General features: G+C 52.1%; 1 protein-coding gene across 1 annotated transcript; it reads right to left on the reverse strand.

The window, feature by feature from the left end:
• Positions 1–20169: 20169 nt before the first annotated feature.
• Positions 20170–22308, reverse strand: CSF2 (colony stimulating factor 2). Its single transcript, XM_037050533.1, has 4 exons — positions 22143–22308; positions 21991–22032; positions 21221–21346; positions 20170–20455 (listed from the first exon to the last, which is right to left on the reverse strand). The coding sequence occupies exons 1-4, from the start codon at positions 22296–22298 to the stop codon at positions 20348–20350; spliced, it is 432 nt and encodes a 143-aa protein (XP_036906428.1). The 5' UTR covers positions 22299–22308; the 3' UTR covers positions 20170–20347.
• Positions 22309–27294: the final 4986 nt, after the last annotated feature.

Genomic DNA, 27294 nt, shown 5'->3' on the forward strand with positions numbered 1-27294 from the left:
CAGTCAGCAAGGAGCTGAGCATGAGAAAGTGAAGGCAGGGAGCCCCCATGTGCCAGGGCCTTGAACACTGCATCCTGCCTCTCTCCTGTGCTCCATCTTCCGTCCTCTGTTGCATGTGACCCACCACCCAGTTCAGGGATCATCCTGGCAGGACAAATATAACAACCTTCTTACCGATCCCTCTGCTGACACTTTTGTCTTGCACAGGAGCCTACGTGATCCTTTGAAAATGTAAATCTCCCTCCTTATCAGTCAGGTCTCAGCTGAACAACATCTCCTCAGAAAGATTCCCACTGATCACTCCAAAGTCTCCCTGCCGTACTCCGTTTCTTTATCCCCATTGCTCTCATTGCCGACACTGTCTGGGGATCCTTGCAGGCACGCTTTGCTATCTTACCCACTAGAACATAAGCACCAAGTAGGCAGAGAATCTGTCTTGAATCAGTCTATTCATCCATCCACCCATCCTTCACAAGAGCTCACTGCTTGGCAGTCCTCAGAGTCACCTTGGTGCTGAGTGGAGAAGAGAGAGCCTCTCTTTGGTGGTGAGCAAGGCATGAGCACACTGTGACCAGGGAAGATGGGTCAAGGGCCTCTTGGCAGGGTGGTAGCCAGCCAGCAGGCCATGTCTCTTTAAGGGCAGCAGGAAGCTGGGCTCTGAGATAAGCATGACTTTCAGTGTTATATGGGTGGGGAGAGGGCCAGAGGGTAAGGTTACTCCATGGGGATGCCCAGGCCCCTGTGGCTGGCCAGGCAGCACCGCATGCTTCCTGTGGGGAGGAAGGAGAGGAGATCCCCTCTATGAAGACCCAGGGGCTGGGACTGCCCCGGGTGCCTCACCCTTGTCCTCACCAGAGTGGCTGCTGTCTCTCTCTGCCATTAATGGACACTTGGGCCCTGTCCTAGGGCAGGTATTGGACCCATGTGCTCTCTGCCCTCATTTCCTGTCCTTCTCTGTGTTTTAGTCCCTCTGTTGGTAAAATGAATCCACCATATTGGTGGTTGTGAAGAGTCTGGGACATCTGAGAGGAGGCTCAGTAGAAACTGGGGGCTGGAGGCTGGAGGAGGAGTGAGGCTCTGGAAGGCTGAGATAGAGGTATGAGAGGCAGCTGGTGGTGGGCCAGGCAAGACTTAAGCTGAGGGTCCAGAGACAAGCATGGGACAGACACATAGAGGCCCCTCCCAGGCCCAGCTAGCCTCCTGATTCTGAATAACAAAGACCTGGCATCCCTCTCAGTATCTTATTCTGACTGGTTCATACCAAGTAGCAGGGAGGGTTCTTCAACAGAAGAGCACCTGGCAAGGAATCTCTGAGACAAGGTTTCAGATCTCATCTCTGCCACTCTGGCTATGTGACTGTGGACAAGCAGTTACACCATTTGTGAAAGAGAGGGTCACGGTCTTTGTCTCACATGATTGTGGTGAGGACAAAAGAAATAAAGCCATTCCACTGACTCTGTGGGCGTCACCTCCCTGCTCCTACCAGGGCCATCTTCTGGGGTGGGGATGGCAGAGGATCAGTGCACACAAGCTAAGGAAGCCAGAAAACTCTTGTCCTGACTCAGTGGCTTGCCCCACCCTGGCCTCTGGCCCAGATTCTGGAGTCCTTAGTCAAGGAGTTGGGGTCAAAGCTGGGGTTTCCCTGTAGGCCCCATGGGACAGAAGCGTTAGAGCTCTCCGTAAAGCCATGGAAACAGCTTGATGCAGCCCGGCTGGAGAAGAGCTTGGAATTCCAGAGCTGAGGACCCGCCCCTTGGGGAAACCCAGGCATGAGCTGGCACCTGGACCTGACCACAGTTTCTGTCCGTCCTGCCCCAGCAAGGGTCTGGGGAGAGCTTGGAAAGGGAGGCTGTGGTGATCTGCAGGCCAAGGGCCACTCTCTCACCTGAGTCCTGCTCGACATTCATCCTGTCCAAAGATACTGGGCCTCTGCCACACACATCATCTCCTCATTCCCTATTGCTCCTCACCCCACCTGTCCCAAGAACCCTGCCAGCAGATGCCAACTCACCTTGCCCTGACTGCTTGCTCCAGGATCAGAGGTGTTTTCTGACTTCTTGGTTTTCCCAGTCTCCCCCTCTGTGACCCATCCTTACTGGCCTCTTTCTCATTTACAAGTTTCTTAGTGCTTGATTCTTCTTCTCCTTGGCTACCCTAGATGTCTTAAATTTGGTCTAAGGGCAAACTCAGGGACCACCACCAAGCATGCTACCCCATAAACAGCACTTCAGACTCATGGTATTCCCAACATGCTTCTGCACACCCCTTTGGGGAGACATTCCAGCATTATGGAGACACCCTAACTGAACTATTGGGCCCAGTGTTCTCTCATCTGACTTTAGCCTGCACCCCAGTATCCCGGCCATACTTCCCACCAGGCCTTCTGCCATGAATGAAGGGCTCTTTGTAGGGCATGCTGGCACAGGCATGTTCTTTCCTGCCCCTTTGCCACCTGGCAAATGACTCTCCCTCTCTTCAAAGACTTCCCTGGAACTACCTGCCTGAAGAGTTGTACCTGACTCCCCAGCCTCCTGATCAAGATGGGGCTGAATCTGCTCCTTGCCTGATGGGTATCCCTCATACCTGGTGGCTGAGGCAGTTAGTACTCAGTATTAGGGAGGGTAGGGAGAAACTGAAGCTGTTTATCTTGAGGAGCTGAGTACTTGAGAATAGCGGTGAGGCCTTTTCCTGGTCTAATATGTCTTGATAGGAAGGAGGCTTAGCTAAAGCATTAAAATCTTCAATGGAGATTTCTAAGCATTAGGCTTATGACCCATGTGCTCAGGAGCCAGTGTTGCACATGGTATTTTGAAGTTAGTGCGGTGGATGCTATGATATGCACCCAGACCCCCATGTATGAATGAAGGGTTTATTCCACCAGCTGCTGGGAGGGCTACCAGAGGACAGTCTCAGCTCTCAGCATTCTTTGGGACTTGCCTCTGCTAAAGAAAACTGCCTTGTGTAAGGTCACACCTGCTTCTATCTTGGGAATTCACATCTAGCCACTGATAAGTGTGAGGGTGTAAAAGGCATGGCTCCCTTCTCCATGGTGAAACTCTGAGGACTATCTCAGGAAAGTTCCCTGGGCTCAGCTGGAATTTTTTCTGGAACCTTCATTGGCAGTTCAACCTCCCACTCTACTCCTGCAGCCTCTCTTTTCCACTGGTACTGATCCCAAGAGCCCTCCCTAATAAAGGTCCCGCATAATAATCTTTGACTCAGAGTCTGCTTCTCATGGCATCTAACTTACGAGGTTTGGTTCCAGGAATGATTTTTTTTAAATGGAGATGCTAAAATAAGATTTTGGAGTAGGATTACCCATCTAGCTGCCAGTGAGGACTCAGCCCTTCTCAGTTGACAGGTGAAGCACAGAGAGCCACAAGGTAGTAGTGCAGTTAAAATTTGTACTCCTGTTGGGAAAAAAATGCATTAGCTGGTGCAGTTTTTCAGGTGTTTAAGAAATATGGGTAATTAGTACTCTAAGGACAATGGAATTAAGTAATTATTGCTAAGCTTGACTGACTCTCAGAAAAAGATAATGAAAGGTTGGGGTGATTAATTGTCAATTAAAAGCTAAGAACGAAAGCCCTAGGCCTCCTTGGTTCATATGGAAAAGAAGGAAAGAGCTGAGAACCAGAACTTTCTTGTCAAAGTAGTGAAGCTCCAAAGAAGGTTAAACTCCCAACCAAGACAGATCTTGTGTGCCAAGGTCAGAGCCCTGGCTGGGAAAAAATGAGACCCTGACACATAGGGTCTCTGTTGTATCTGAAAATCTTGAATCTTCAGATTCCCCTGAACCCTCTGAGTCTACATAAGTACCCCGATTACCCCTATTAAGAGTGAGGAACTCTAACTCTTGCCTAAGTAAAGATGATGCAAAGTCCTCTCCTGCAAAACATGATCTCTCCTCCTTCCAGGATCTGCTCCCACCTCCACTCTTGGCAACTAGGCCAGTGATTAAAGTTAAGTCACAACATAAGCTGGCCACAGGTTGTACTGGACTTGCTATGGGAGAAGAAGATCTATACCTCAAAATGAAGGCAGGAGCTACCCAGCAAGGATGAGCAGGAGTTGGAGAATATATATGAGACTAGATTCTGGATCAAGAGGGTGGAACAGAAATTTGGATGAAAGAGTTCATGGCTATGGGATCAATCTCTGAAGAATTAGTATTTAAAACTGGCAGGAACCCCAAAAGATGGTGAAAACACACCACTAGAACGGTTCCTAGAAGCACGGAAAAACAAGTGAGATGTGCCAGCATTGCTGTGGCAGACTGGGGACAGCGAGTGTACAAAAGTGGATATATTAAGCAAAGTTGGAAAACTCACCCAAGGGCCCAGAAAATACCTATATAAGGAATGTGCTGGGAAGAAGGGCACCAGCATCACCAAGAAGTAGTCATGGCTGTCATTTGTAGGTCAGGCTGTGGAACAGGTAGTCTGGCCCTTTGAGTTTACATGAATCGTCAGACCCTGTGGTGTTTAAAGGTATCACTAATGGGAAAGTACGTTGTATCCCTGGGCTCTGGAGCAAGGCCATAGCATCTGTGCGGGAGAATTCTGCATATCTTTTGAAAAACAGCTGCTGTTATACTACTGAACGCTGATAGAAATGGAGGGCCTGATTAAGTAACCTTGCTGTGATGGGTTGGTTTCTGTCAGACCTACTAAGCCATTAGGTCAGGTGGGCTTAGTGATAACCTATTATAAGTAGGAAGGTGTACATCTAGAATCAAGTCTGAGCAGAATTGGAGGGCACAAGTAAGCTGCACAAACATGTAACTCTGAACCTGTTTCATCCCTTCCATGGCATCGGAGCCTCTCTCCTATTTCACTCTTATGGTTATGTGGGTAGTCTCCAAGGACCAGCTGATGCAGGAGGTGAAAGCCCAGGCTTGGTTCACTAAGAGATCAGATCAATATGTAGGTCAGGCCAAAAATGGTTAGTAACTGTACTACAGTTCCACTCAGGAGTGACCTGAAAAGAAGAAAAATCCAGTAAGCTAGAGCTTCAGGTGATATACCTGGCCATTAATTCTATATGGAGAGGTAGTCTGAAGTTAAAATATACAGGGACTCCTGGGCTGGGGCAAATGGCTTGGCTGGTCGGGACCTGGAAGGAGAAAGACTAGAAGGCCTGGGACAAGGAAGTCTAGGATGGAGGCATGTGATGGAAAAATGTTAGTGGCATGAAGTTCGAAAAGCTTTTTATTGCATGTTAATACCCACCAGGAAGCATACCTCCTGGTATAATAATTGGGTAGACGTAATGACTCCTCCAGCCGCTACTATCCAGCTTCTGTCATTGTACCCCAGTGCTGGCTCAATGGATAAATGAATGTAGTAGCTGAGGCCAGTGATAGAGGCTCTGCATAACCCCAGTACCACGGACTCTTACCACAGCTGATCTAGCTACTGCCTCTCACATGTCTAAATTTCCAGCAACAGAGACCAACTGTGAGTGACAGAAACGACACTGTGCCTCAAGGAGATCAACAGGCCACTTGGTTGCCAGTTGACTACACTGGCCCCTCTTACACTTTGTAAGGGCCAGTGATTCCTTTTGACAAAAATAAGTACACATTCCAGGTATGAGGTTGCCTTTCATATCTGCAGGGCTTCAGCCAAACCACTATCTAAGGACTTTCAGAGTTTTTGGTTTACCAGCCTGAGAGCTCACAGAATATCTTATCAAATCAAAGGATGTGAAGGAGTAGGTCCATGACTAGTCATATCACATACTGTACCAGTCAGCAGCTGCCAGCCTTCCCACAGCTTGCTGAAGGCAGAATTGAAGTGTCATCTTGGGAATGATACTTTACAAGGATAATGAGCCATCACACAGAATACAATTCTCACTATAAGTCAAAGACCCTTAATGTGGAACCATATCCCAATAGGTGTAATACAAAGCTCTGAGAATCAAGGGATAGGAGCAGAAATGGCCTCCTTTACCATCTTCCCTAGTGACCCATGTGGGAAATTTGTGCTTCCCATCTCTGTGATTCTGGATTCTGCAGCTCCCCAAGAAGAAACACCTCCACCAGGACCACAGCCAGAGTTCCGTTAAACTACAAACAAGGCTGCTGCCTGGATGTGCTGACGTACTCATGGCCAGGGACCAGCATGAAAGGGCAGTCACCTTGTTAGCAGGGGCACCTGAACCTGACCATCAGGAGGAGGTAAGACAACTGCTACACAGTGCAGCACAGGAAGCTCCATCTGGGTGCCTGTTAGTGCTCCCTCCCCCAATTTTGACAATAAGGGGGAAAATGCACAGCAACCCCAGGCTAAAATGAAATCAGACCAGAAAACATACCCCTCAGGAAAGCCTCCAGGATGAGTGTGTAGCCAACGAAGGGAAGGAGAAATCTGGGTAGACAGTGAAGGAGAAGGTGAGTACCAGTTTTGGTCCTGAGATCTGCCCCAACAAGGAGGGGCTGTAGCCTGGCTCACTAACTATTCCCTTGGAAGTTTCCTCTGGGAGGGGGAAACCCCAGTCAAGGGCTTCTCCTCCCCATCTAGGAGGGCTGCTGGGAGACAGCTCTCAGGGGCATCCCTCCTTCTGGGGATTTTCCTGGCTGCAAATATTTTCCATGCTGATAATATTTGCCTTGGCTCCTTTTAGGGACAGCCTACATCCAATTACTGATCAACAGAAAGGAATAAAGGCTTGACCTCCTCCTTGTCCCGATTAGGAAGACTCTGAGGGACCATCTCTTCTCTAGAAGTCTCCTTTGGTCAGCTGAGATTTTATTGTGACTTCATTGAATCCAGCTTTTCGTCTGGTCAATAGTGCTGCCTTTCTTTCCTTTCCACAAGAAGTCCTGCTTGCTAATCTCCATCCTGGAGTCTCCATCCCAGGAGCCCCATCTGAGGAAGGCATTCTAGTCATGATTTCAGCACAAAGGTCCCTTCAATATGGGAAAATCTCACCTTTTCCCAGGGGGTTCTTGGATTCAGAGCTGAGTGTGTCTGTCCAGGTTGGCCTCAGTCTCCCTACCTATGAAAAGGGCCAATTGCCCATTCTTGCCCTGGCCTGGAGTTTCTTTCCTTGGCCAGGACCTTGTAGACTCTCAGGTCTCTGGGCCCTGGAGGTCATGGAGGTTACGAGAAAAGCTGGCCAATTGGACCTAAGCATCCCCCTGATAATCACGGGAGCACAGGACTACAGTCTCGACCTGGCACTGTTCACATTGTGCCCACAGTCTGCACTCACAGTGGCCCCTAAGAAGACCTTTCCTAGGACTATCAGGTCTACCATGCTGTGAATAGGTAGCCCCAGGAGGGATATGGGGCAGCCTTTCCCTGCCCCGCAGGGCTGGGAGGGGACATAGGACTGGGCAGTGGATTGATTCTTGAGTCTGGCTGGCTTTAGGGACAGTGAGAAGTTACTCCTTCCCGGACACCATGGGGTAGGGAGACTTGTTGCCCTAGAAAGAGTACCTCTCAAATCTCTGGTCACAGTGTAAGCCTCTGAGGCTGAGCTCTGGATGGAGCTGCCACCATTCACTGTGACCTTAACAGCAGCTGTCTTGGTCCCTGTCAGGGACTCCAAGTCTGTCTGTCTATCTGCCTCTGTGCCTCTCTGTCAATGCCATTATTCTCAGCTGGTCTCTCCATGTGTCCCTTCCAAGCTCTGGCTGAATTTGTCTGCCAGGGACTGTCATTCTCTGTCTATCTGTTACGATCAGGAGCTCTGAGCTGTGTCTGTTTGTCTGTCACTGTCATGGGCCAACTGTGTCTGCCTGTGACTTGTGGACCTTTGGGCTGGCTGACTCTAAGGAAAGATGCTCCCTCCTACTGTGGGGTTCATGATAACCAGGGGCCCCAGGGCCATGGCCATGTCTGGTGTTTCTATTTGGTCATGGAGCCCAAGGTTGTAGCTCTCTGTCCTTGAGCTTCATACGCACAGGAGCCTTTGGTGTGGCTGTGGCTCAGGGGCATGGCCTGAGGTTCTTGCCCCTTCCTCTGATTTTTGCTTGGGTTCTGATGCTGGCTGGTGTGTTTTTCAGGTGTTGGCTTGGTGAGAGAGGGTGTTAGGGTCCACCTGAATCACAGTTGAGGATGTGGGAGGTGCCCTCACCAACTGCCTCAGAGAGATCCTGGTTGGAGAAGGGCCCAAAGACAAGGGGTAGTGGGAGGTGGTTCAGTCAGGGAGAGCCTCCTGGAGTGTCAGAGGAGAGGGGAGACTGAATTATTGAAGGGTTTCTGACTCGAAGCTGTGGCTCCAGCAGCGGTTGCTATTTCCTAGCACATGAACTGGCCCTACCCTTGTCTAGCCCTGCTGGCAGAAGAGGGCTGGGCAGAAGCCAGGGCCTCTACCAGGAGAGCGTGGGGCTGCCCCAGGCTGTGGCCTAGAGGAAGTATGACACATGGCCAGGAGCTGGACTTCCTTCCCTTCTGCTCCCCTTGAGACAGAATTAGTTAAGTGGGAAAGGGGGCAGGCAGCCAAGCTGGTGTTGGGTCCCTGCTACCCACAGTTATCTTCTTGGCTCACCTCTCCAGTGCTGGTGTTGAGAAGAATAATGATCACATTCTTGGCTATGTAGTGATTACCTCATAGCCTGGTGCTTGTCAAAGGTACCATAGAACATTTTCTAAACTTTGGAAAATTCATGCTGCCTTTCCATCCTGGCTTCTATAAAACCTCTGTGCTTTTCTTTCAGTCAGAGGTAGGAAGAGGTTCACTTTCATCAAACCCTGAACCTAGCCTCTGCTGGCACCTATGCACTGAGGGGTCTTCCCTGGCCCCAGGGGGACAGAGCAGTAGTTCAGAGCAGATACCTCACAGTTTCCTGATGGGCAGGTGAGCATGCACCCCTGACCATGGGTGGGCCAACCCCAGAAGAAGTGCTGAGGAAGACAGTGCCCATGAAGAAGACAGTTCTGCCTCCCACTGGACACTGGTCCACCCCATTGGGGTCAGATACCAGCAACATGGCTGGGATGCCTTTCAGGCACAGACCAGGGGCTGTCAGGGGAGCTGTGCTGGTTTGTGTTGCTGGGTCCAGACCTGTTGTGAAGCAATGGGGCTGTGAGCAATGAAGCTGAGAGGTCTGCAGGGGTCATGGGGGCCAGAGCAGAAGGGCAGGGTCTTAGGCCAGACCAAAGGGCTTGGAGTTCACATTGAGCCAGCAGGTAGCCTGTGTGGGACACAGCCAGACTAATCCCCTAAAATGTAAGCACCTCAAGGGTGGGGTTCCCTGCTGAGCCTGGCATTGTTCCTGCTACTTCACAGGCACTCAATAAATACTTGTTGAATGGATTAATAGGTGAATGAATCCATGTGGCTGCCATGAGAAAGAAGCAGGGGGCTCTGTGTAGGGGTAAGTACCTGGGGTGAATTTGAGGTAGTCATCTGAGTGGGAGAGGTGGGTTGGGCCAGGACAAGGTGGTAAGGATGGAGAGAAGTGGGTAGATTTGACAGGGGCCAGCAAGATGAACGTACCAGCATATGGCAAGGCATTGACTAGGGGGCTGAAACCCCAAGAGGAACCAGGTCACCACCTGGGGCTGAGTGAGTCAGCCTATCTCTCTTGAGGATGGTAGCACAGCAGTTTCCCCAGGGCCTCCAAGACACTCAGGGGCCCGAGACTTGTGGACAAGGGCTACACTCCACAGTGTGTTTGTAAGACACCACCCCTACCCATGTCAGACCAGGCCCTTCTTGAGTTAACTCCCCCAAAAGGGAGATGCTGGAAGTTAGGCAAGCTCCACTGCCTGGCAGCTGGCTAATTTCTTCCCCATGAGTGGACTTCACTAAACAGTGAAGACACTCTTTATCCATCAGGCGCTAGGTCTCTCCTCTCCCTTCATATGATTGGAAGCTGCCTCCCAAATATTCTCATCATTCTTGGACATTCTTCTCTACATTGTTTAGTCTTTTCCAACTGTCCACATCCTGATAAGCCACAGGCTAGGAAACAAAACCCAAATCCAAGTAAGCCTGACCAGAGGTCAGACCTTGCTCACAGGGCAGAGAGCCGGCCCTTGCAGAGCTTGGCTGAACAGTGTCTACAAAAGTCAGGAAAATTGATAGCAATGTTGTTTATAAAAGACTTTTCAAAATGTTTGGCAGCACTTACTGCAGCTAAAATATGTATATCCTATGAGCCAGTAATTCCACACCATTCCCAGCATTTTCTTTTTTTTTTTGAATTCTCGGTCTTTTTATTCTATTATTATTTTTTTAAATAAATTTTATTGATTATACCATTACAGTTGTTCTATTCCCCCCCTTCATTCCCCTCCACCCGCACACTCCCTCCCCCACCATTCTCCCCCCCTTAGTTTATAACCAAGTGTCTCAAGTTCTTTAGATTCTATATTTCCTCCACTATTCTCACCCTCTCCCTATCTATTTTCTACCTACCATCTATGCTATTTTCTGTGCCTTCTCCCCCCTTCTCCTCCTCCCACTCCCCTGTTTCTAACCCTCCATGTGTTCTTCATTTCTATGGTTCCACTCCTGATCTAGCTGTCCTCTTGGTTTGCTTTTGTTTTAGGTGTGGTTGTTAATAACTGTGTGTTTGCTGTCCTTTCACTGTTCATATTTTTCATCTTCTTTTTCTTAGATAAGTCCCTTTAGCATTTCATATAATAAGGGCTTGGTGATGATGAACTCCTTGAACTTGACCTTATCTGAGAAGCACTTTATCTGTCCTTCCATTCTAAATGAAAGTTTTGCTGGATAAAGCAATCTTGGCTGTAGGTCTTTGGATTTCATGACTTGGAATACTTCTTTCCAGCCCCTTCTTGCCTGTAAGGTCTCTTTTGAGAAATCCGCTGACAGTCTGATGGGTACTCCTTTGTAGGTGACTGTCCCCTTATCCCTTGCTGCTTCTAGGATTCTCTCCTTCATTTTGGTCTTGGCTAATGTAATTATGATGTGCCTTGGTGTGTTCCTTCTTGGGTCCAACTTCTTTGGCACTCTCTGAGCTTCCTGGATTTCCTGGAAGTCTATTTCCTTTGCCAGACTGGGGAAGTTCTCCTTTATTATTTGTTCAAATACGTTTTCCACTCGTGGCTGTTTCTTTCCCCCTTCTGGTACCCCTATAATTCGGATGTTGGAACGTTTAAAGATGTCCTGGAGGTTCCTAAGCCTCTCCTCATTTTTTTGAATTCTCATTTCTTCATTCCTTTCTGGTGGGATGTTTTGTTCTTCCTTCTGGTCCATTCCATTGATTTGAGTCCCAGTTTCCTTTCCATCGCTATTGGTTTCCTGGACATCTCCCTTCATTTCAATTAGTTTAGCCTTCATATGTTCCTCTAATTTGTGGCTAAAATCAACCAGTTCTGTGAGCATCCTGATCACCAGTATTTTGAACTGTGCATCTGAGAGGTTCGCTATTTCTTTGTTGCTTAGAGTTATTGGCTCTGGGACTTTGAGTTCTTCTTGTACCATCTTTTGGGCTGTTCGTGCCTGTTCCATAGCAGGATCGGAGCCCTAAAGTGTTCACTAGAGCAGGGCAACTAAGTCGCTGGGTTGTGACGTTGTATGTGGGGGCGGGGTCAAAGAGGGACAATGGCTTCCCGTCTGCCGCCTGCCGCCTTGGCCCCCACCGCGCCGCAGCCACCACCGTCACCAGGCCCATGTGTTTCGTTCCACTGCACGCGAGTGTGCCACCGCCATCAGCCCTCCACCACTGGGTTTGCCCCCTGGGGCCTGTGTGGTCCGTCTCACTGTGTGCGAATGTGCGACTGAGGTCAGTCTGCCCCACACCCCGACGGGTTCCGGGCTGCCTGCGCACCTAGGTCAGGGGATCTGTCCTGCCCAACCCAGCTCCACTGCTGGCTCCGCCTCTCTTACCATCCCCGTTGAACGGTTCGTAGTTGTCGGACTTCCGTATAATTCCGTTTTCTGGTCTTTGGGTGTGTCCTTGTTCTCCAAACCCTTGTTGTAGTCAAACTTGGTTGTGGGAGAAGGCACAATGTTTCCACCTATGCCTCCATCTTGGCAGAAGTCCCCCAGCATTTTCAACAGAAATGCATACATATACTCACGGAATGTGAGTACAAGAATGTTTATAACCCTGGTTGGCAGTTCAGTTGGTTGGGGCATCATCCCATGCACCAAAAATTTGCAGGTTTGGTCCCCAGTCAGGGCACATATCTGGGTTGCAGGTTCAATTCTGAGTTGGAGCGTGTGCTGAAGATAACTGATATTTTGCATACCGATGTTTATCTCTCTCTCCCCCTCCCTTTTCTCTTTCTCTAAAAATCAATAAACATATCCTCGGGGGAGTATTAAAAAAACTGAAGAGTTCTTTAAAAAAATAAGAATGTTTATAATAACTTTACTATCTCAGCCAAAAATTAGAAACAAGCAAAATATTGGCCACAGGGTAGAGCAGTGCATTGTGGGACACATGGAATAGTCACAGCCCCATGGGCAGCTCCATGGGACAACTACATGGGGCAGCTAGGAGGAGTTGCAGGGACATGATGTGGAACAAAGGAGTCAAACGCAAAAGACAGCACAGTATGGTTCCACTGAAATGAAGCCCAAGAAAGGGTTGAACGAAATCCCAGAGTGGTGGCTGCACTGAGGGGTGGTTACCACCCAGGGGAGAAAGCACAGGGAGCCTTTGGGGTGCTGGAATATGTTCTGTATCTTGCTCTGGGTACTGGTTACATCAGTTTAAACATACATAAAAATTCACTGAACTGTACACTTAAGATTTTCGTGCTGTATTGGATTATAATGATAATTATAATCCTTCTATTAAAAGTAACAGTTTTTTAAAAGGCCCTTCCCCACCTCTAGAACTGCAGGATCTTGAAGGAAATGCCAACTTTCCCCTTGGGTGAGGGCTCAGGAGGTGTGTTGGAGGGCAGAACCTGGGGAGTTTGTGCTGATCTTCCCTTAAAGTTGAGAAAAAGGCAAGAGAGCTTTCCAATTAATCATCTCTCAGGTTGAAAGAGCAGGCCTAGACCAGAGATAACATCAGTGGCAACAACACGAAACTGTTGGGCTGCTCTTGTCTCAAACCACAGTGAACATGTGAAGCTGCATCTTTCCCGGCAGCCATAGCTCCGGCCCTCCTTACAGGAGGGAAATTGGCCAGCCCTTTCCTAGAGCAAGGACTGGGCCCGGCAACCCTTCTGGGGGCCCAGAAGGGTGACTTCTTGGGGGCCAGACCTGAGGATTCTGTCTAGCATGTGCAGTCCAGAAGAAGTCCCAGGCCTCACTGGACCTGTGGGGGAGAGGGGAGCTTCCAGCACAGAGAGTAGGCGAGATGGCCCCTTCCCAGCCGAGCTCCACCTTAGGGGCTGGCCCTGCTCTCACCTGCCATGCACAGCTGGATGCCAGGAACACTGTGGCCTCCCTTCTGCTCAGAGGACCAGGCATCAGGCACTCTCAGCAGAGACAGGCTCTGTGTCTGGCCAGCCCTGCTGTGTTCCTGCCTCTTTGTTCCTGCCACAATCCTACTTCACAGATTAAAGCTCAGAGGGTCCAGGGCAGGAGTGGTTGGGTCCAGAGTAAGCACCTATGTGCCTTCAACACCAGTGGCAACTTCCTCAGAAGCCAAGTCAACAGTCTGTGCCTGGTCCATGCAGCTCCGCCCTCCACTTCCAGTCACACAGACTCAGGTTCCCAAGTGCTTACATGTGCAGACAGCCAGGAAACAAAAGGAATAAGGGCTCAGGAACTTGGCACAAGTAGGTTCCAGGACTAGGCTTGCTCACTTAGGGCTGTGTGGTACAGGAAAGACACGTAGCCTCCGCCTGTGACTTCATGCACAGAGACAATTGTAAGATTGAGTGAGGATGCCTAGATGGCAGCTCCTTGCAGCCCCCAGGTCCACACCGAGAGCTGTCATGCCTGCCCAAGGAGGGCAGACAGCTGTTTTTGCTGTCTGTGCTATCGCAGAAAGTGGGGAGCAGTGCTCTGGGCTTTGAGGTGAAAAGCCCCCATTATTAGCTAATTGCCAGCATGTGGCTGAACAAAAAACTTGAGGAATACATCAGTGCCACCATGTGAGCCACCATGAGCACCCCCACTTAGCTGGGGACACTGAGGATGCAAGTTCTCTATAAACAAGGGACCAACCACATGGTGCCCACTAACCTTGGCATTCAGCCTCTCAGATCATACCTTGGCCACACATTTACAGCCATCACAGGGTAGAAAATCCAGGAGAAAACTCACCTGCCAGCCTACAACCACCCAAGTCATCATCCCCATTCCCTTCCAACCCTGGGGTCACACTGGGTCATCCCAGCATGAGCATCTTCTGGACCTTTCCCAGGATTCTTGTCATGTTGCCACATTAGCTTCATGCCCATTCTTTCATTCCATGGATGGACAGATTGTCTATTTCAGTAGATGGAGCTTTTCTCCTTCCGTGTGATCTCCCTGCATGTGAATATTGAGTCAAAGGATATGGACACATTATGTCCCATGACAGAGACTGCCATGTGGCCAAAAAGGGGGCTCTTCCACTTCTCAAGGCTTCACATAAATATAAGAGAGGGCTGCACTGCTGCTTTTAGTGCATGCCTCAGTTCCCTGGTTTCTCCCGCAACACTGCTGTCTTCAGGGTGCTGGGGCCCTGAGCAGGCAGAGGGGATGGCTGAGGTGGCTCCTGGGCAGGCTCCTGTGGAGGGAGTTACAGGGTCTGTTCTGTGGTCCTGGGAAATCTTGGTATGTAAATGAGCCTGTCTCCTCAGGCCGCCCAGCTCTGCTCTCCTCCTGGTCTAGAGGTGGGCATAGAAACTTCAGGAGTGTTTCCTCAGGGCCAATGTGGGCCTTCCCCAGCCCTGCTCATGTTATCGCCCATGGAGGGATATAATTTGGACCTGTCTCCTGGCATCCCAGGAGAATGGGGTGTCCAGAGCCAATCCCAGCCAACCAGGGGTCAGGGCCACACCTCTGGTGCCCAGGCATTCAGCCCAGAGCTCCAGCCTTCTGACAGTCCAGCCTCTCCTGAGATCCTGGGCAGGAGTACCAGTAGGGTCCAAGGCAGTCGTGCGCTCAGGCCTGCCCGGGTCTCCGGAGCTTTGCCTACATGGCTCTACTACCTGGTTCCATCCCGCAGCAGGGTCCCCACTACCACTGTCCAGGTCTGAGCCTGGTCAAAGGGTAAACTAGAGCACAAAGAAAACCCAAGTGGCCCTCACTGCAGGGTATTTTTAGGGGTGGCCGTTTGGTGGTCTTGACTAGGGCTTAAGGTTGTCAAGGAGATGAAGGCATTTTCTCAGTGTGCTGCAGCCACCTTCCTACCTGTAACTTCCCACCCTTCCCACTTCCTAGGAGAGGCACCAGAGACCGTCAGGTTCAGTCCCCCCAGGGTTCAGCCAGGATCCCAGAGGCCCCCTCCTGTGACAAAGGACCTGAACCTATGCTATAGTGTGGCCTCTGGGTCTTGAGTTGCCCCCCTCGCTCGCCATCATTGTGGACTCTGGCTGAGGAACTGAGGCCCCTAAGGTCACACAGCAAGCTAGTAGCAGGCCAGGCTCATGCACACCCTGCTACCCCAAACAGAGCAGTGAGATGACAAGGACGTACATGCAGGCCTCCAACCCTCTACCATCAGATGCCTCAGGCTAAGAGGAGGCTGGGTCCGTGAAGTGGCAGGGCTTCCTGCCAGCACATCTCAGCAATTGCCCTGCCACGTGCCCCACAGACTTTGCTGCCTGTCAGCCAGGAGTGGTCTTCAGAGCCCTGAGCACCTGTGTGGTGTGCCTGGGGGACAGGAGCTCACAGCCCCTAGAGCTGGGCTGCGAGCTGTCTCAGGGCTGAAACCACCCTTGACCCCTAGCCTCCTACCAGACCTGCCACCAAACCTGGGCACAGGGCCGCCCTCCATGTTCTGAGATAATTTGGCAACTTTACTGTCACACTTGCTGACCTCCAGCCTGCTGTGGCCCCTAGAGGTGGAATGGCCCAGGAACCCTAGGACAAGGGATGGGGTGGGGAGGGTTAGGGTGGGCCTGTGTGCCAGCTGCAGACACAGTCCGCAGCTTCACAGCTTGTCCAGGTCCGTCAGTGGGGAGACGTTGCAGACTCTTTGCAGGTCTGACCTGGGCCAAGGTGTGGCTACTATTTGATACCTAATTATATTCCAGAACAACCTTTATCTTTCCTAGTTTGGTGAAGGAGCTCAGAGTCAGAGAGGTTTAAATCGTAGAAAGCTGGCTGGACTGTGGGGTGATCCCACTCACCTCCAATAAACTATTCAAGTGATTATGGTCAGGGTTGGAATTGAGGGTGGAGGCTCAGAGCCTGATAGCCCAGTCTGGAAGCATTTCAGGACCCAAGTGACTGGCGGGTCCCCCACAGGCAGGCCCCTGTGTTCTGGGGGCTAGGGGATGAGTAGTCAGGGAGGAGGCTGTTATGCTAAGGAGACACTGGAGCATGTTGTGAGGGACTTTGCAGGCCAGGCGAGGGGCTTTACTTTGAAGTCAGGTAGCTCTTTACTGGTGTAGAAGGAGCGGGGGGTTTGGAGATGTCCTGGCCCTTGTGAGCCCCCCACACAGACCAGGTCCCCCACTGTGCTCAGTCCTCTGTGAGGACCCAGTTCCCCTGAGCCATTCACCTGACCCTTCTGTGCCACTCTGAGCACTCGGAGTGGGGGTGGGGTGAGTTGAACTCAGAGTTCTCCAGCAGCTGTAGTGGAGACCAGAGGAGGGAAGACCTTGAGTCTTGAGTCTTGGCCCTTGGGTTCAGGGGTAGATGGATGCTGACTGAGGCTGGAAGGAGGGTCTGGGGAGGGGGCCTGGGCAAAGATCTGATTTGAGTTCTGAAGGACACAGAAAGGATAGAACCCCTACTGTGTAATGACTTGCACTAGAGGTGAAGCACAGGGCAATGAGATGGGGTTCCCACTCACCCTCCCAGGATCCCCTCCTGAGAGACCTCTGGGCCCCCAGGTGAGGAGCCCTGATCACCCAGCTCCCTGCCCTTTCCAGTGTATCAAGGGTTCGGGAGATGACTCTATCATGACTCTCACTCACCAGTGTTTCTCTACCCCAGCTTTATTGAAGTAGCCAGTGCTGATGCATCAGTTACAGAAATACTTCCTCAAGCACACCTTTGCATTACCCACCCTCAGGCTCATCTGCCCGCCTAGGGCCAATGAAAACCCACCCATCCCACCAGATGTAAATTGTTCCTGCCTCTCCTCCAATCCCATTTTCTATAGCTCTCACCACATGCACCAGGCTCCCACGAGAGGACAGGGTCTCAGAGGCTGTCCTCAGTCCTTCTACATGACTTCCATACTTCTATATACATGACAACAGTCTTCAAGGCTTCTTTGAACTGTGAGAAATCAGTTAACTCAATAGTGCAGTTCTTGGGTGACTCTGTTGGCTAAATAAGAAGTATATGTTCAAGTCATCTCAGAGGAAAAAAATAAAAGTCAGCTCTTCCAACCAGAGGGCCACTTGATAAGCCCCCCACCCCTAGGAGGTAACTTAGCCGGCCCTCCCCATCCCTCTTAGGGAGGGCACTGAGGCCCTTTTGGTAATTGTGGAGCCCAGGGACTTTGGGAAAGAGTCAGCAGGGTGTGAGCAGGTCCCTTTGCTGCCCAGGATGGGGACATAAGGACGAACAGGGGACTGTGCAAGCAGTAGATAGAGAGAGCAAGCATCTCTGTCATTTCTCCACAACACCCCTGCCCCCAGACCACAGCTGAACCAGGGTTAGCACTAGGTGGCCCTTCCCTCTCCCCAGGCTGAGTCCCTGACCAGACCCGTCCCAGGCCTCCTGCACACTGATTGACCTCTGTATGTGGGGGTTTGGCAGAGCGCATGACTGAAAGCCCTGAATAACTCCTAAGCCTCCACTCCCCTAAGCTCTTGTGAATGAGTGGGCTTCTTTTGGATTGGAAAGTGCTACCTGAGGCATCACATGTGGCAAGTGGGGGACATAAGAAGCCCTTTGCCCTCCTGGGCCCCTGGCTGTGATAGCAACAAAAATGATGTCTCAGGTCCTCCTAAGAGCAAACAACAACTTACTTGAAGCTTTGTGCAGATTCGTTTAAGTTCTTTCATGTTCTTATAAACCTTTTCTAGGTGATCATTCTTATGTTTCTCAGTGAGATTCTTCAGGGTGGAGATGAAGTTCCTTATAAACTCCCCATAGCAGGACTCCTGGAACAGGGTTAGGGGCGCTGGGATAGTGGTGGTGCACTGTGGAGTCAGTGGGTACTGACCCCCAGCCTCATCCATCCAGGCCACCTGGTCAGATGGAGCCCTGCACTCAAATGCAGGCCCTCTCCTGATTCTCCCACAGGAGACCCAGGGGCACTGGGAGCAGTACAGGGCATCTGATCTCTCCCCGGCCCAGCGCTGTTCTGGGACGGTGATCAGAGAGCCCGGCAAAGCCCACGACCTGGCCATGGCTTCATCTGTTGGCTGGGCTAGAGGCTCCATCCTCAGAACCTCAGCTTTCTCCCCAGCTTTCTCTAGCCAACATCTTTTGTTTTTATCTCTGCCAAGGAGGGCGGTCCCTTTGACAAGTGGTCAGAAAGATTCCTGTGGTGACTGCTCCTTACCTTGCTGGTGTTCTGGGGACTTTTGAAGTAACCCTGGAAGCAGGAAAAGCTGGTCAGAAAGATAGAGGGCCACTGAGAGCCACGTGATGTTTGATGAAGACCCAGACTTACGTTGTATGTAGTGTTGTCAGCTGAAAGGTCATGCCGAATCTCAGCACAGACTGCTGTGTGATTGTCGTAGAGAGACACGCCACTTATCTTCATGGGGTTGAAATGGCTTCCCAAGCCCCAGGGTACGCAAGCCAGGAGCACGTACAGGTACATGGTGTGGCTTAAGAGTGGCTCTGAGCTGGTCGTGCCGCGGGCAGGGCAGCATTTCTGTGGGAAGGGGTACCTATATATGTGCGTCTGAGGAAATGCTAAATCTCTTATCAGTCATCACTGACTTACGTGGAAGATAGAGGGGACCTTATCGCTGGGCAAGATGTGCTTTTCATGCATTTTACATGACCACAGCACATTTCATGGATGCTTGTCTTTGTTGAAGTTCAGGCTTGATCCAAGAAATTTTATTCAAACTCACATCTTGAGTCATGACTTTTCTGCCTGTGTGGAGGGCAGGACTTCAAGCCAGAATTGGCGCTGTCTTCGGGTGCTGGCCAGAGCAGAGAGAGCAGGTGGGTGGAAGAGAGCCAGCAGGGGCTGAGGCCGCACCAGGCAGCTCCCCCAGGCCCACCTGCCAGGGAGGAGGCTGACCTGCTCCCACCAGATGCCTGGGGACATGTTCACTTTCTCATAGTCCCCAGGAGGGACACAGGACTTCAGGAGCAAGTCCTCCTGCCCTGCTGGCAAAGCAAGGGAAGAGAACAGAGCTGCTATGTTCTCATCCTGAAGGCCATGAATTTTAGGAGAAATCACCTGATTGGATACAAAAGTTCATGTAAGAACAGAAACCAGCCCAGAAAAATGCCACATTAGAGCCATGTACCAACAAATTATGAATTTACGTGCTGACTCTCAAAGATTAAGATCACCCGTTTTGGGGAATGTTAGGTAAATATGCTGAGCACTGACCCCTGTGGTTTTTTTCTTTCTTTTTTTTTTTTCCTAGAACAGCTAGCCTATGTTCTGGTTCACCTTAGGAGTGGTTGAAGCCCTGAATGTGAGGGGCAGGGCGTGGCCTCCAAGGGTCACAGGGGGTCTGCCTGGCTTGGGGTGGAAGGTGCCTGTTCAGTCAGTGACCAGCCAGACCTAATCAATCCTCAGGCCTGAAACCATGACACCCATTCTCTGGGACAAATTTCCCACCGGCTGGGTCCCTTGGATTTCTAAGTGAACCTGGAAACCTCTCTCCAGGATGGGGGAGCCCTTGAGTGTCCCGGGAAGCACACCCAGGTGTGCCGAAAGCTGCACTCAGGCCTGCTCTCCCCTCCCCTCTGCTCTGATAGTGCCGCCCTCAGACAGTGCCTGACCTGCTGCAGGCCCCGCTCCTTCCCCCGACCTCCAGCTCCCTCCCCACCCCCCGCCCTACCCTGTGTGGAGGGGAGCACCACTGGTGTTTGCCCATGGTGAAACAAACTGCAAAATGACACAAATAAAAACAGATTTCATATAATTTATTATCATGGTAAAATATTTTGAATAAATAGGAAATAGGAGCTTAAATAAATAAATAAATATTAAAATACATAAATACATAAATAAATATTAATTGTCTCTGCCAGTGTAAAAGTGTCCACTCCCCTACCACACCATGGCTCAGAGCAAGTCCTGGCCACCAGGGCCTGGCCCTCCTCTTGGTCTCTCTGAGGTGAAGATCCCGAAGCTGGGCTCCTCTTGGGTGGGAGGGCGGTGGTCTGTGAGGTAAGCTTTCAGGGCTGGCTCCTGGAATGGCTTGCCTCACTCCTGGACTGGACTCCAGCAGTCAAAGGGGATGGTAAGTAGAAAATTATTCAGGTTCTCTTTGAAACTTTTGAAGGTGGTAATCTGGGTTGCACAGGAAGTTTCCTTAAAGAAAAAAAACCAAAAAACTTGAGTCCAGATGTAAGTAGGTCAACCAGGGGGAGCAGCAGTGTGTTTATGTGCCCCTTAGAACCCTGAGGTCAGAAGGCCCATCTGGGGCCCCCTGCTGATGGTCAGGTGACATATTGCCACCCCTGTGTCACCCAAAGGGTACACAGCTCCACCAATGGCAGATGGGGCCAGGGACCTAACAAATTGCCTGAGGTTGGTCTGCTGGGCAGTTGGGGCACAGGCTCTTTGGTCTCAGGCCAGGACAGAGCAGCTTCGCTAAGGCTCCAAATGCCCAAAAGGGGCAGGAGTGAAGGCCACAGACATAGGAAAGGAGTGTGTGGGACTTTGTACATTCCAGGTATGCACCCTCTTTGTTCCCACATAATCCAGGAACCCCAGGAGGGGCCAGGGGAAAGTCCTGTTGGGAGGTGGCACTGAGGCCCCAGAACTTCCTCCGTATCTTAGGTCAACCCTGAATTTCTTTGGGTTTGCCTCACCTCTGACCTCATTAATGAGAAGAACCAAGAACAGAGCAGCTCCCTCTAGGGAGCGCTGTCAGCTCCAGAGCTCTAGGCCTAAACTCCTGGAGCCAGAAATGGGCGGGGCTGCCCCCTCTCTGGAGGGTCTGATTATTACAAATCTGTTAACGCTGAATCCCTTTGGTGTCTGGACCAGCCACACCCAAAGGTCTCTCCCTACCCAGTCCTCCACCCTCCAAGACCAAGACCTTCCCACCTGGGCCCTGACATGTGCACTCACCGGGGTAGGGGGGCAGTGCTGCCCATAGTGCTTGGCCATCAAGGTCAAGGGGCCCTCGAGTATGGTGAGGTTGCCCCGAAGGCCCTGCTGGTAGAGCTCCAGGCGGGTCTGCAGGCATGTCGGCTCCTGTGGGAAATGTCCATTCCTCAGTAAGCAGTGGCCAAGTGCCCTCCCCATTACTTCTTTGTGTTCTCACCCCTGGCCCCCAGGAGTAGAGCCTGAGAGGGCACAGGATGATATACAGCCAGTCCCAGGCAGATCCAGCCATGCATACAGTCTTCTCCCCCTGCCCACTGCAGGCAGGAATCTGACTTCCCCTCATTACTCGGCTCAGGCCGCCCTCAGCCAGCACAGCTGTGTTCACTGGGCCTGGCCTCTCAAGAGGGTCCCAGCACCTAGGAAAGAGGGTCACTATCCCCCCACCATTCAGGGAGAAGGGGCAGGGCATTGCCTGGACCTCCATACCCCTCTATAGCCCTCACAGTGAGGGCCCCAAACCCACAGCCTCATGAACGAACTCCTGTTGACCCACCTGCCCCTGGTGACTCCTGGCCCCTGAACACTAGGTCTGTCTGTGGCTGCTCAGATAATAAAGAGGCTGATGTCCTTCTGGGACAAGGCCAATGGCCTTCTGAGCACACCTCCTCTGGCAGCTAGCTAACCGGAGAGGAAGTGGACAGCCTTGTGCAGATCCATCTAAAATGGGGCCACCCCCACCCTCCACAAAGGCAAGAGCCTCTGGGAAGATGTGTCAGAGAGAAGTATCTTACCTTGGGGTCAAATGTTTCAGAGACGACTTCTACTGTTTCATTCTACAGAGGAGGAAAAGGCAGGGTTATCAAACTGACAGGCGGGGCTAATCCAGTCCTGGGGGTGGGCCAGGCAGGCGGCCCAGCACAGCCCTCACCCCTCCCTCACTTACCATCACTTCAGTAATGTCACTAGTGTTCAGGAGGGTCAGGGCCTCCTTAATGGTGTCCACATGCACGAAGTGCCGGGTGACTGGTCTGGGTGGGTGGACTGGTGCGGAGATGCTGCAAACCACAGTGCCCAGAAGAAGCAGGTTCTGCAGCCACATCCTCCTGAGGACTTTAGCCTTTCTCTCTGAATACTGGGCTCACTGGCAAAAGAGCTCTTATATACACAGTTAGAGGAAATGATTAATAGTGACCACAAAACACCAGGGAGGTGGGGGAACTACCTGAACTGTGGAATCTCCTGGCCCTTATCAGCTACACATGGGAAAGGTGAGCCTTTCCGCCAGGTGGTCACCATCGGGGGTTTTCATTAATGAGCCCTTCCAAGAATCGGCAGCCCACCCGCCTGCCTCCTTGAGCTCGCCTTCCCCAGGCACTTGGATAGCCTGCTGCAGCTACCCCTCCCTCTGAGGGGCCTCTGGACATAGCTTGGACTTCCTGGCCTGGAGTGGCTGGAGCAGTATCTGGGAGACACAGGATCGAGTTCCTACTCCTAGGGTCCCCCTTCTGCCTGTTATCCCAGGAGGCCTTTGGGCTGGCTGTGCCCGCCCTGGCATCCATTTCAACTCCAGCCTTCCCTTCTCCCCCTAGAGCCCTCTCCTCTGGCCACAGTGAGACTTGGGTATAAGAAGGATGTCACTTCGCCACTGTCCACCAGGCAGATTCCAGCCAAACGGCATAGTCCTGCAATAGCTCAACTCTGCTCCAAGACCCAGAGTAGTTGACAAGCTCTGCTGGGCCAGGGTTCTCTTCCCTACAGCCCCTGTGAGCAGAGGAAATGACAACCATGCGCCTTTCCAGCCAGCAAGATTGCCAAGTGCTCTCCATGGTGAGATCCCATCTGAAAGCCAGTCCTGGATTATGCAGCCCATCCCCACCCCCCATGCTACAGCGGGGAGTTGGGGCTCTCAGCTGGGGTGGGAGCCTGAGTATGAACCCTGGCTCCAGCACCACCTGGCTGAGGGACTTCCTTCTGAGCTGTGAGAGCCTCACACCCCTCTCCAGGGCCAAATGCCACCCTAAGGTGGGCAGCACCCTCCTACCTACCAGCCCTGTCTGGCACCAGGAGCTTCCGGGGCTGGCTGCGGAGTTGTGGTACATCTGCACAGACACGGGGGACGGCGTCTTCTCTAACAAGGTCTCCCGGCTTGATTTCCTACATGGCCCTTACCCAGCCCACCTCCAGCTCTGGAGGCCTCTCTGTGGGACAGGAACTGCTTCTGGAAAAGCCACCGGCTCTTGAGGAGGTGACAAGTGTTTGATTTTCACAATGGAGTTTGAAGAGGAGAGCACGAGGTTAGTTTTTTTTTCTCAATTAAAGTATAGTTGGCATATAATATTGTGTTAGTTTCAGATGTCCAGCATAGTGACTTGACGTTTATATGCCCTGCGTTGTGATCACCACACCAAGTCTAGTGACCCATCTGGCACCATACAAAATGATTATGATATTAGTGACTATATTCTCTATGCTGTGCATTCCATCCCCATGACTGTTTTATAACTGGAAGTTTGTATGACTTATTCACCTTCACCTTTTTCATCCACCTCCCCACTGCCAGGGCAACATGCATTTGAGGTTACTGCCCTTGCCGAGCTCCATGGCCTCAGGAGTATGGGCCTGAATGCGTGCATTCCTGAGTGTCTGTGTGCCCCTGTGCTTGGGTGTGTCTGTAGATACAGGAGTATTGGGGGGGTGTATATTTTATATGAGGTCATATGAGTAAGCCTGCATGCCTCTGTAGGTACCACTGCTATGGGAGAAGCTCTCTACACTGGGTGTGATGTTTCTGGGCCCCAGAGGCTGATCCAGCCTAGACTGATGGGGTCAGACACAAGCCAGGGCATTCTGCTGGCCTCGTGGACAGCCTTTGACAGCGGGTGGAACTCGAGGTCTGAGCACTGTGGCCCAGGCCTGCAGCCCTGGCAAGCTTCGCTGTGTGGAGGGCGGTTGCTGTTCCTGCACCAGAAAGCCAGGCCTGAGTCCTCCCTTTCCCACTGGGGTTTCTGCCAGGTTCTGGGGCCCACCATGAGACCGGCCCTGCCCTTCTGAGCCTGGGGGACATTCCTAGAGGCCAGGCAAGGGTGAGAGTATGGCATGCCCAAGCCCTGGCCCTTCCTCCTGTGAGGTCTCTACTCAGTCCCTTCAAGGGAGCTCTCAAGAGGCACAAGGGGAGTCAACGACACTAGGTGTCACACAGAATGGAGGTCTGTGTTGGTCAGTGTCCCGGACACTGTGTGGTAGGGAGCAAGGCCACGGTCTGCGACTGAGCTAGTGGCCAGGGAGGTAGAAAACTGGTGTGGTCCCTCTAAGATGGAAGGTCACTTTTTCCAGGAAATGAGTTGACAGTTAGTCAACGAACTTCTCCAATCAGCACCAGGCCCTGTTCTGGGGAGGAGGTGGATGGGACTTTCCCACTGGCCCTCACATCTGGCCCTGGGGGACTCCTAGGCTGGGCGGGGGGGGACAGACAGCAGTGGACACTCCCACCGTGTGGTACAGGCTGGGATGGAGGAAGTTCAGAGCTGAGGGATCCCAAAGATCTACCTCTCCCAGCTTGGGGATTCAAGGGGACCAAAGAACTTCCTGGGAGATGCTGCCTCCCAGAGCACCCGGAAAGGGGATGCAGAGTAGGTGGGCAAGCCAGCTCATGGGAGGGAGGGAGGGTACTTAGGACACAGAGAGGCAGAGGGTTTTAGGAGCAGGTATGGTTAAGACGAAGCAGGCTCCAGAGAGATTTAGAAGGTCGAATCTTGGTAGGACTTTGTGATGCAATGGACCACTCATTCAGTATTTATGGAGCATCTGCTAGGTTCCTAGCAGGGGAAGCGGGTACAAGATTGGTGGAGAATAGACAGGGTCCTGCCTTTACAGACTTTGTAGCCCTACTGATGGAGAAGCAAGGTTAATCCACCCACTCTCCTCCCCAAAGGGTGCTTTTGGATTTAAGAAAGAAGAGTTAGAACCACTGCCCCAGTGTCTAAGGTGAGGACCCAGGGCATGAAGGAGCAGGTCTGCAGGGTCTCAGGGCCCACGGAAATGTTCGGCAGTTCAGAGGCCATGTGTTCATTCAGGGACAGACCTGGGAGCATCCGTGTCCACTTGAATAATAAGACCACAGCAGGTCATTAGGGAAGGGAGGCCGACTGAAGGCCAGACAGGCGCAGGGGCCTGTTAGCCCCCAAGAGGCTGACCTTGGGCCAAGGCTCTGGGAGGGCAGGGAAGGGGTAAAGCGGGAAGCACGGCCCAGGCCTGCACCAGCAGTGTGTTCTGTAGGCACCTTGTGGTCAGCACTCGAGGGGCGGAGTCTATGGGTTTGGCGATGAGGTTCGTGGGCAGCCACACATCTTTCTTCTGGAAAGATGACATCAGGGCTGAGGCTGTGACATGGGCAGGCATTCCTAGATTGCACCGCATGGAAAGTGGCAGTGATATCATCTAGCGGGCGCACTGACTCAGGGACTCCAGAGGGACGGTGGGGGGGGGAGGGCGGGGGCAGGACTGTGATGGGAGTGTGATTCCACCCCGGCTACCTTCCCTCAGGGCCAGGAGAAAGCCCTCTGGAAGGGCTTTCCTGTGTGTCCCCCACGGGCTCTAGAGGAAACAGGCTTGTGGCCACCCTGGGATCCTTATCATAAGAGGAAGGAAATGGGCCTCCAAGTGGCATGGCATCCCGTGGCCTTTCCGCACGAGGGCCTGATCTCACCCTCAGCTGATCTCACCCTTCCTGAGCCTGCCGCCCTTGGCGGGGACCCTGGTGCTAGTGGCTCGCCCAGCCCACAGTCATGATGACAGGGTCAGTATTCCACACATACCCATCTCTGCTCCCCGATACCGTCTATGCCAGGGGTCTGAGAAATGCTGGTCATCTGTCTGGACTAGCAAAGGGATGTTCCCCTCAGTACAGCTGTAAGGGAGACTTCTCGAGGTGTGGGCAGGGAAGCCGGAGCGGCCTGTGGCTGTCCCAGGGAAGTCCTGGGGGCCAAGGGCAGGCTTTCCGCAGTAGATCCTGCCACCCAGGTTTCTCCCAGTCTCAGGCCTGGGCTCCCCGCCACTGATCCCTGGGTAGCCCAAGAAAGTCCCTCCTCCCTGAACCTCCACTTCCTCATCTGTGTAATGGGTTTAATTGTCACTGCCTCTTAGGGAACACTGTTGCCTGTCCCAGGAAACTTCGTGGGGAATCCTCCCAGGGAGGAGGCAGAGCTTCAACCTTTCCTCCCCCATCCCCACCACTTTGGAAGGTGTCCGAAGCCCAGAGTGGGCAGAGGACTCAGTCTTGCTGAACATCTCAGAAACACTTGCCACTTGCCTAGCTCCAGCCCGATTTGGGTCTCATGGGTCCCTGCCTCACCCTTATGAAACACCTAGGCAGGGATAGCACTACAGGCGGCTCATCGGCTCATCGTCTGGGAGGGGATCACTCTGGCCACCCAGCACACACACAGCAACATCTCTGGCCTCTGTGCTAGCAAGTCCAGACAGACCACTCTGTCATCTCCTGTGTCCAGCCCCCCAGAGGTGCGCCTCCAAAAGGCTAGGCCGTCAGGCCAAACCCCAGGTCTGGTCCTGCTCACTGAGTGTTCCCAGACCCTGGTACCAATGAGTCCTGGCTGGTCTGGGAGGATCTGGGGTGGTTAACTCCCAGCCACATGTGGGCTCTGTGTCCATACAGTTAAGCCTCTAGGAAGGTCCACCACATGTGTCCCACCTTGAAGCCCCTGCATTCAGAGCTCACATCCGGTGTTCACTTTAGGTAGGGGACAGAGAGGAAAAGGCCACAACTCATATGCACAGTGTTAAGAGCACCAATCAAGGTGTGCACCTAGAATGAACAGCCAGGAGGGGTGGTCAGGAAATGGGAGTGAACTGAGTGAAGAGCAGGCTGCTAGCACTTGGGCTGTGTGGGCTTGAGGCAGGAGGGGAGTAAGGTATCTCTGACAGTGAGGCCATCTGCTGTGAGGGTGGAGGCCCCTGGTGGCTGGGAGGGTGGGGAAGTCAGTCCAGACTGGATGGACTGGATGCGTCAGTAGTGGGACATGAGCTGAGAGGTCTGGGACCGGTCAGGGCCCAGACATGTGAAAGTCACTGATGAATAG

Source organism: Sturnira hondurensis, unplaced genomic scaffold, assembly GCF_014824575.4.
Source record: "Sturnira hondurensis isolate 20B ecotype Veracruz unplaced genomic scaffold, ASM1482457v3 Scaffold0006805, whole genome shotgun sequence".
NCBI classification, from domain to species: domain Eukaryota; kingdom Metazoa; phylum Chordata; class Mammalia; order Chiroptera; family Phyllostomidae; genus Sturnira; species Sturnira hondurensis.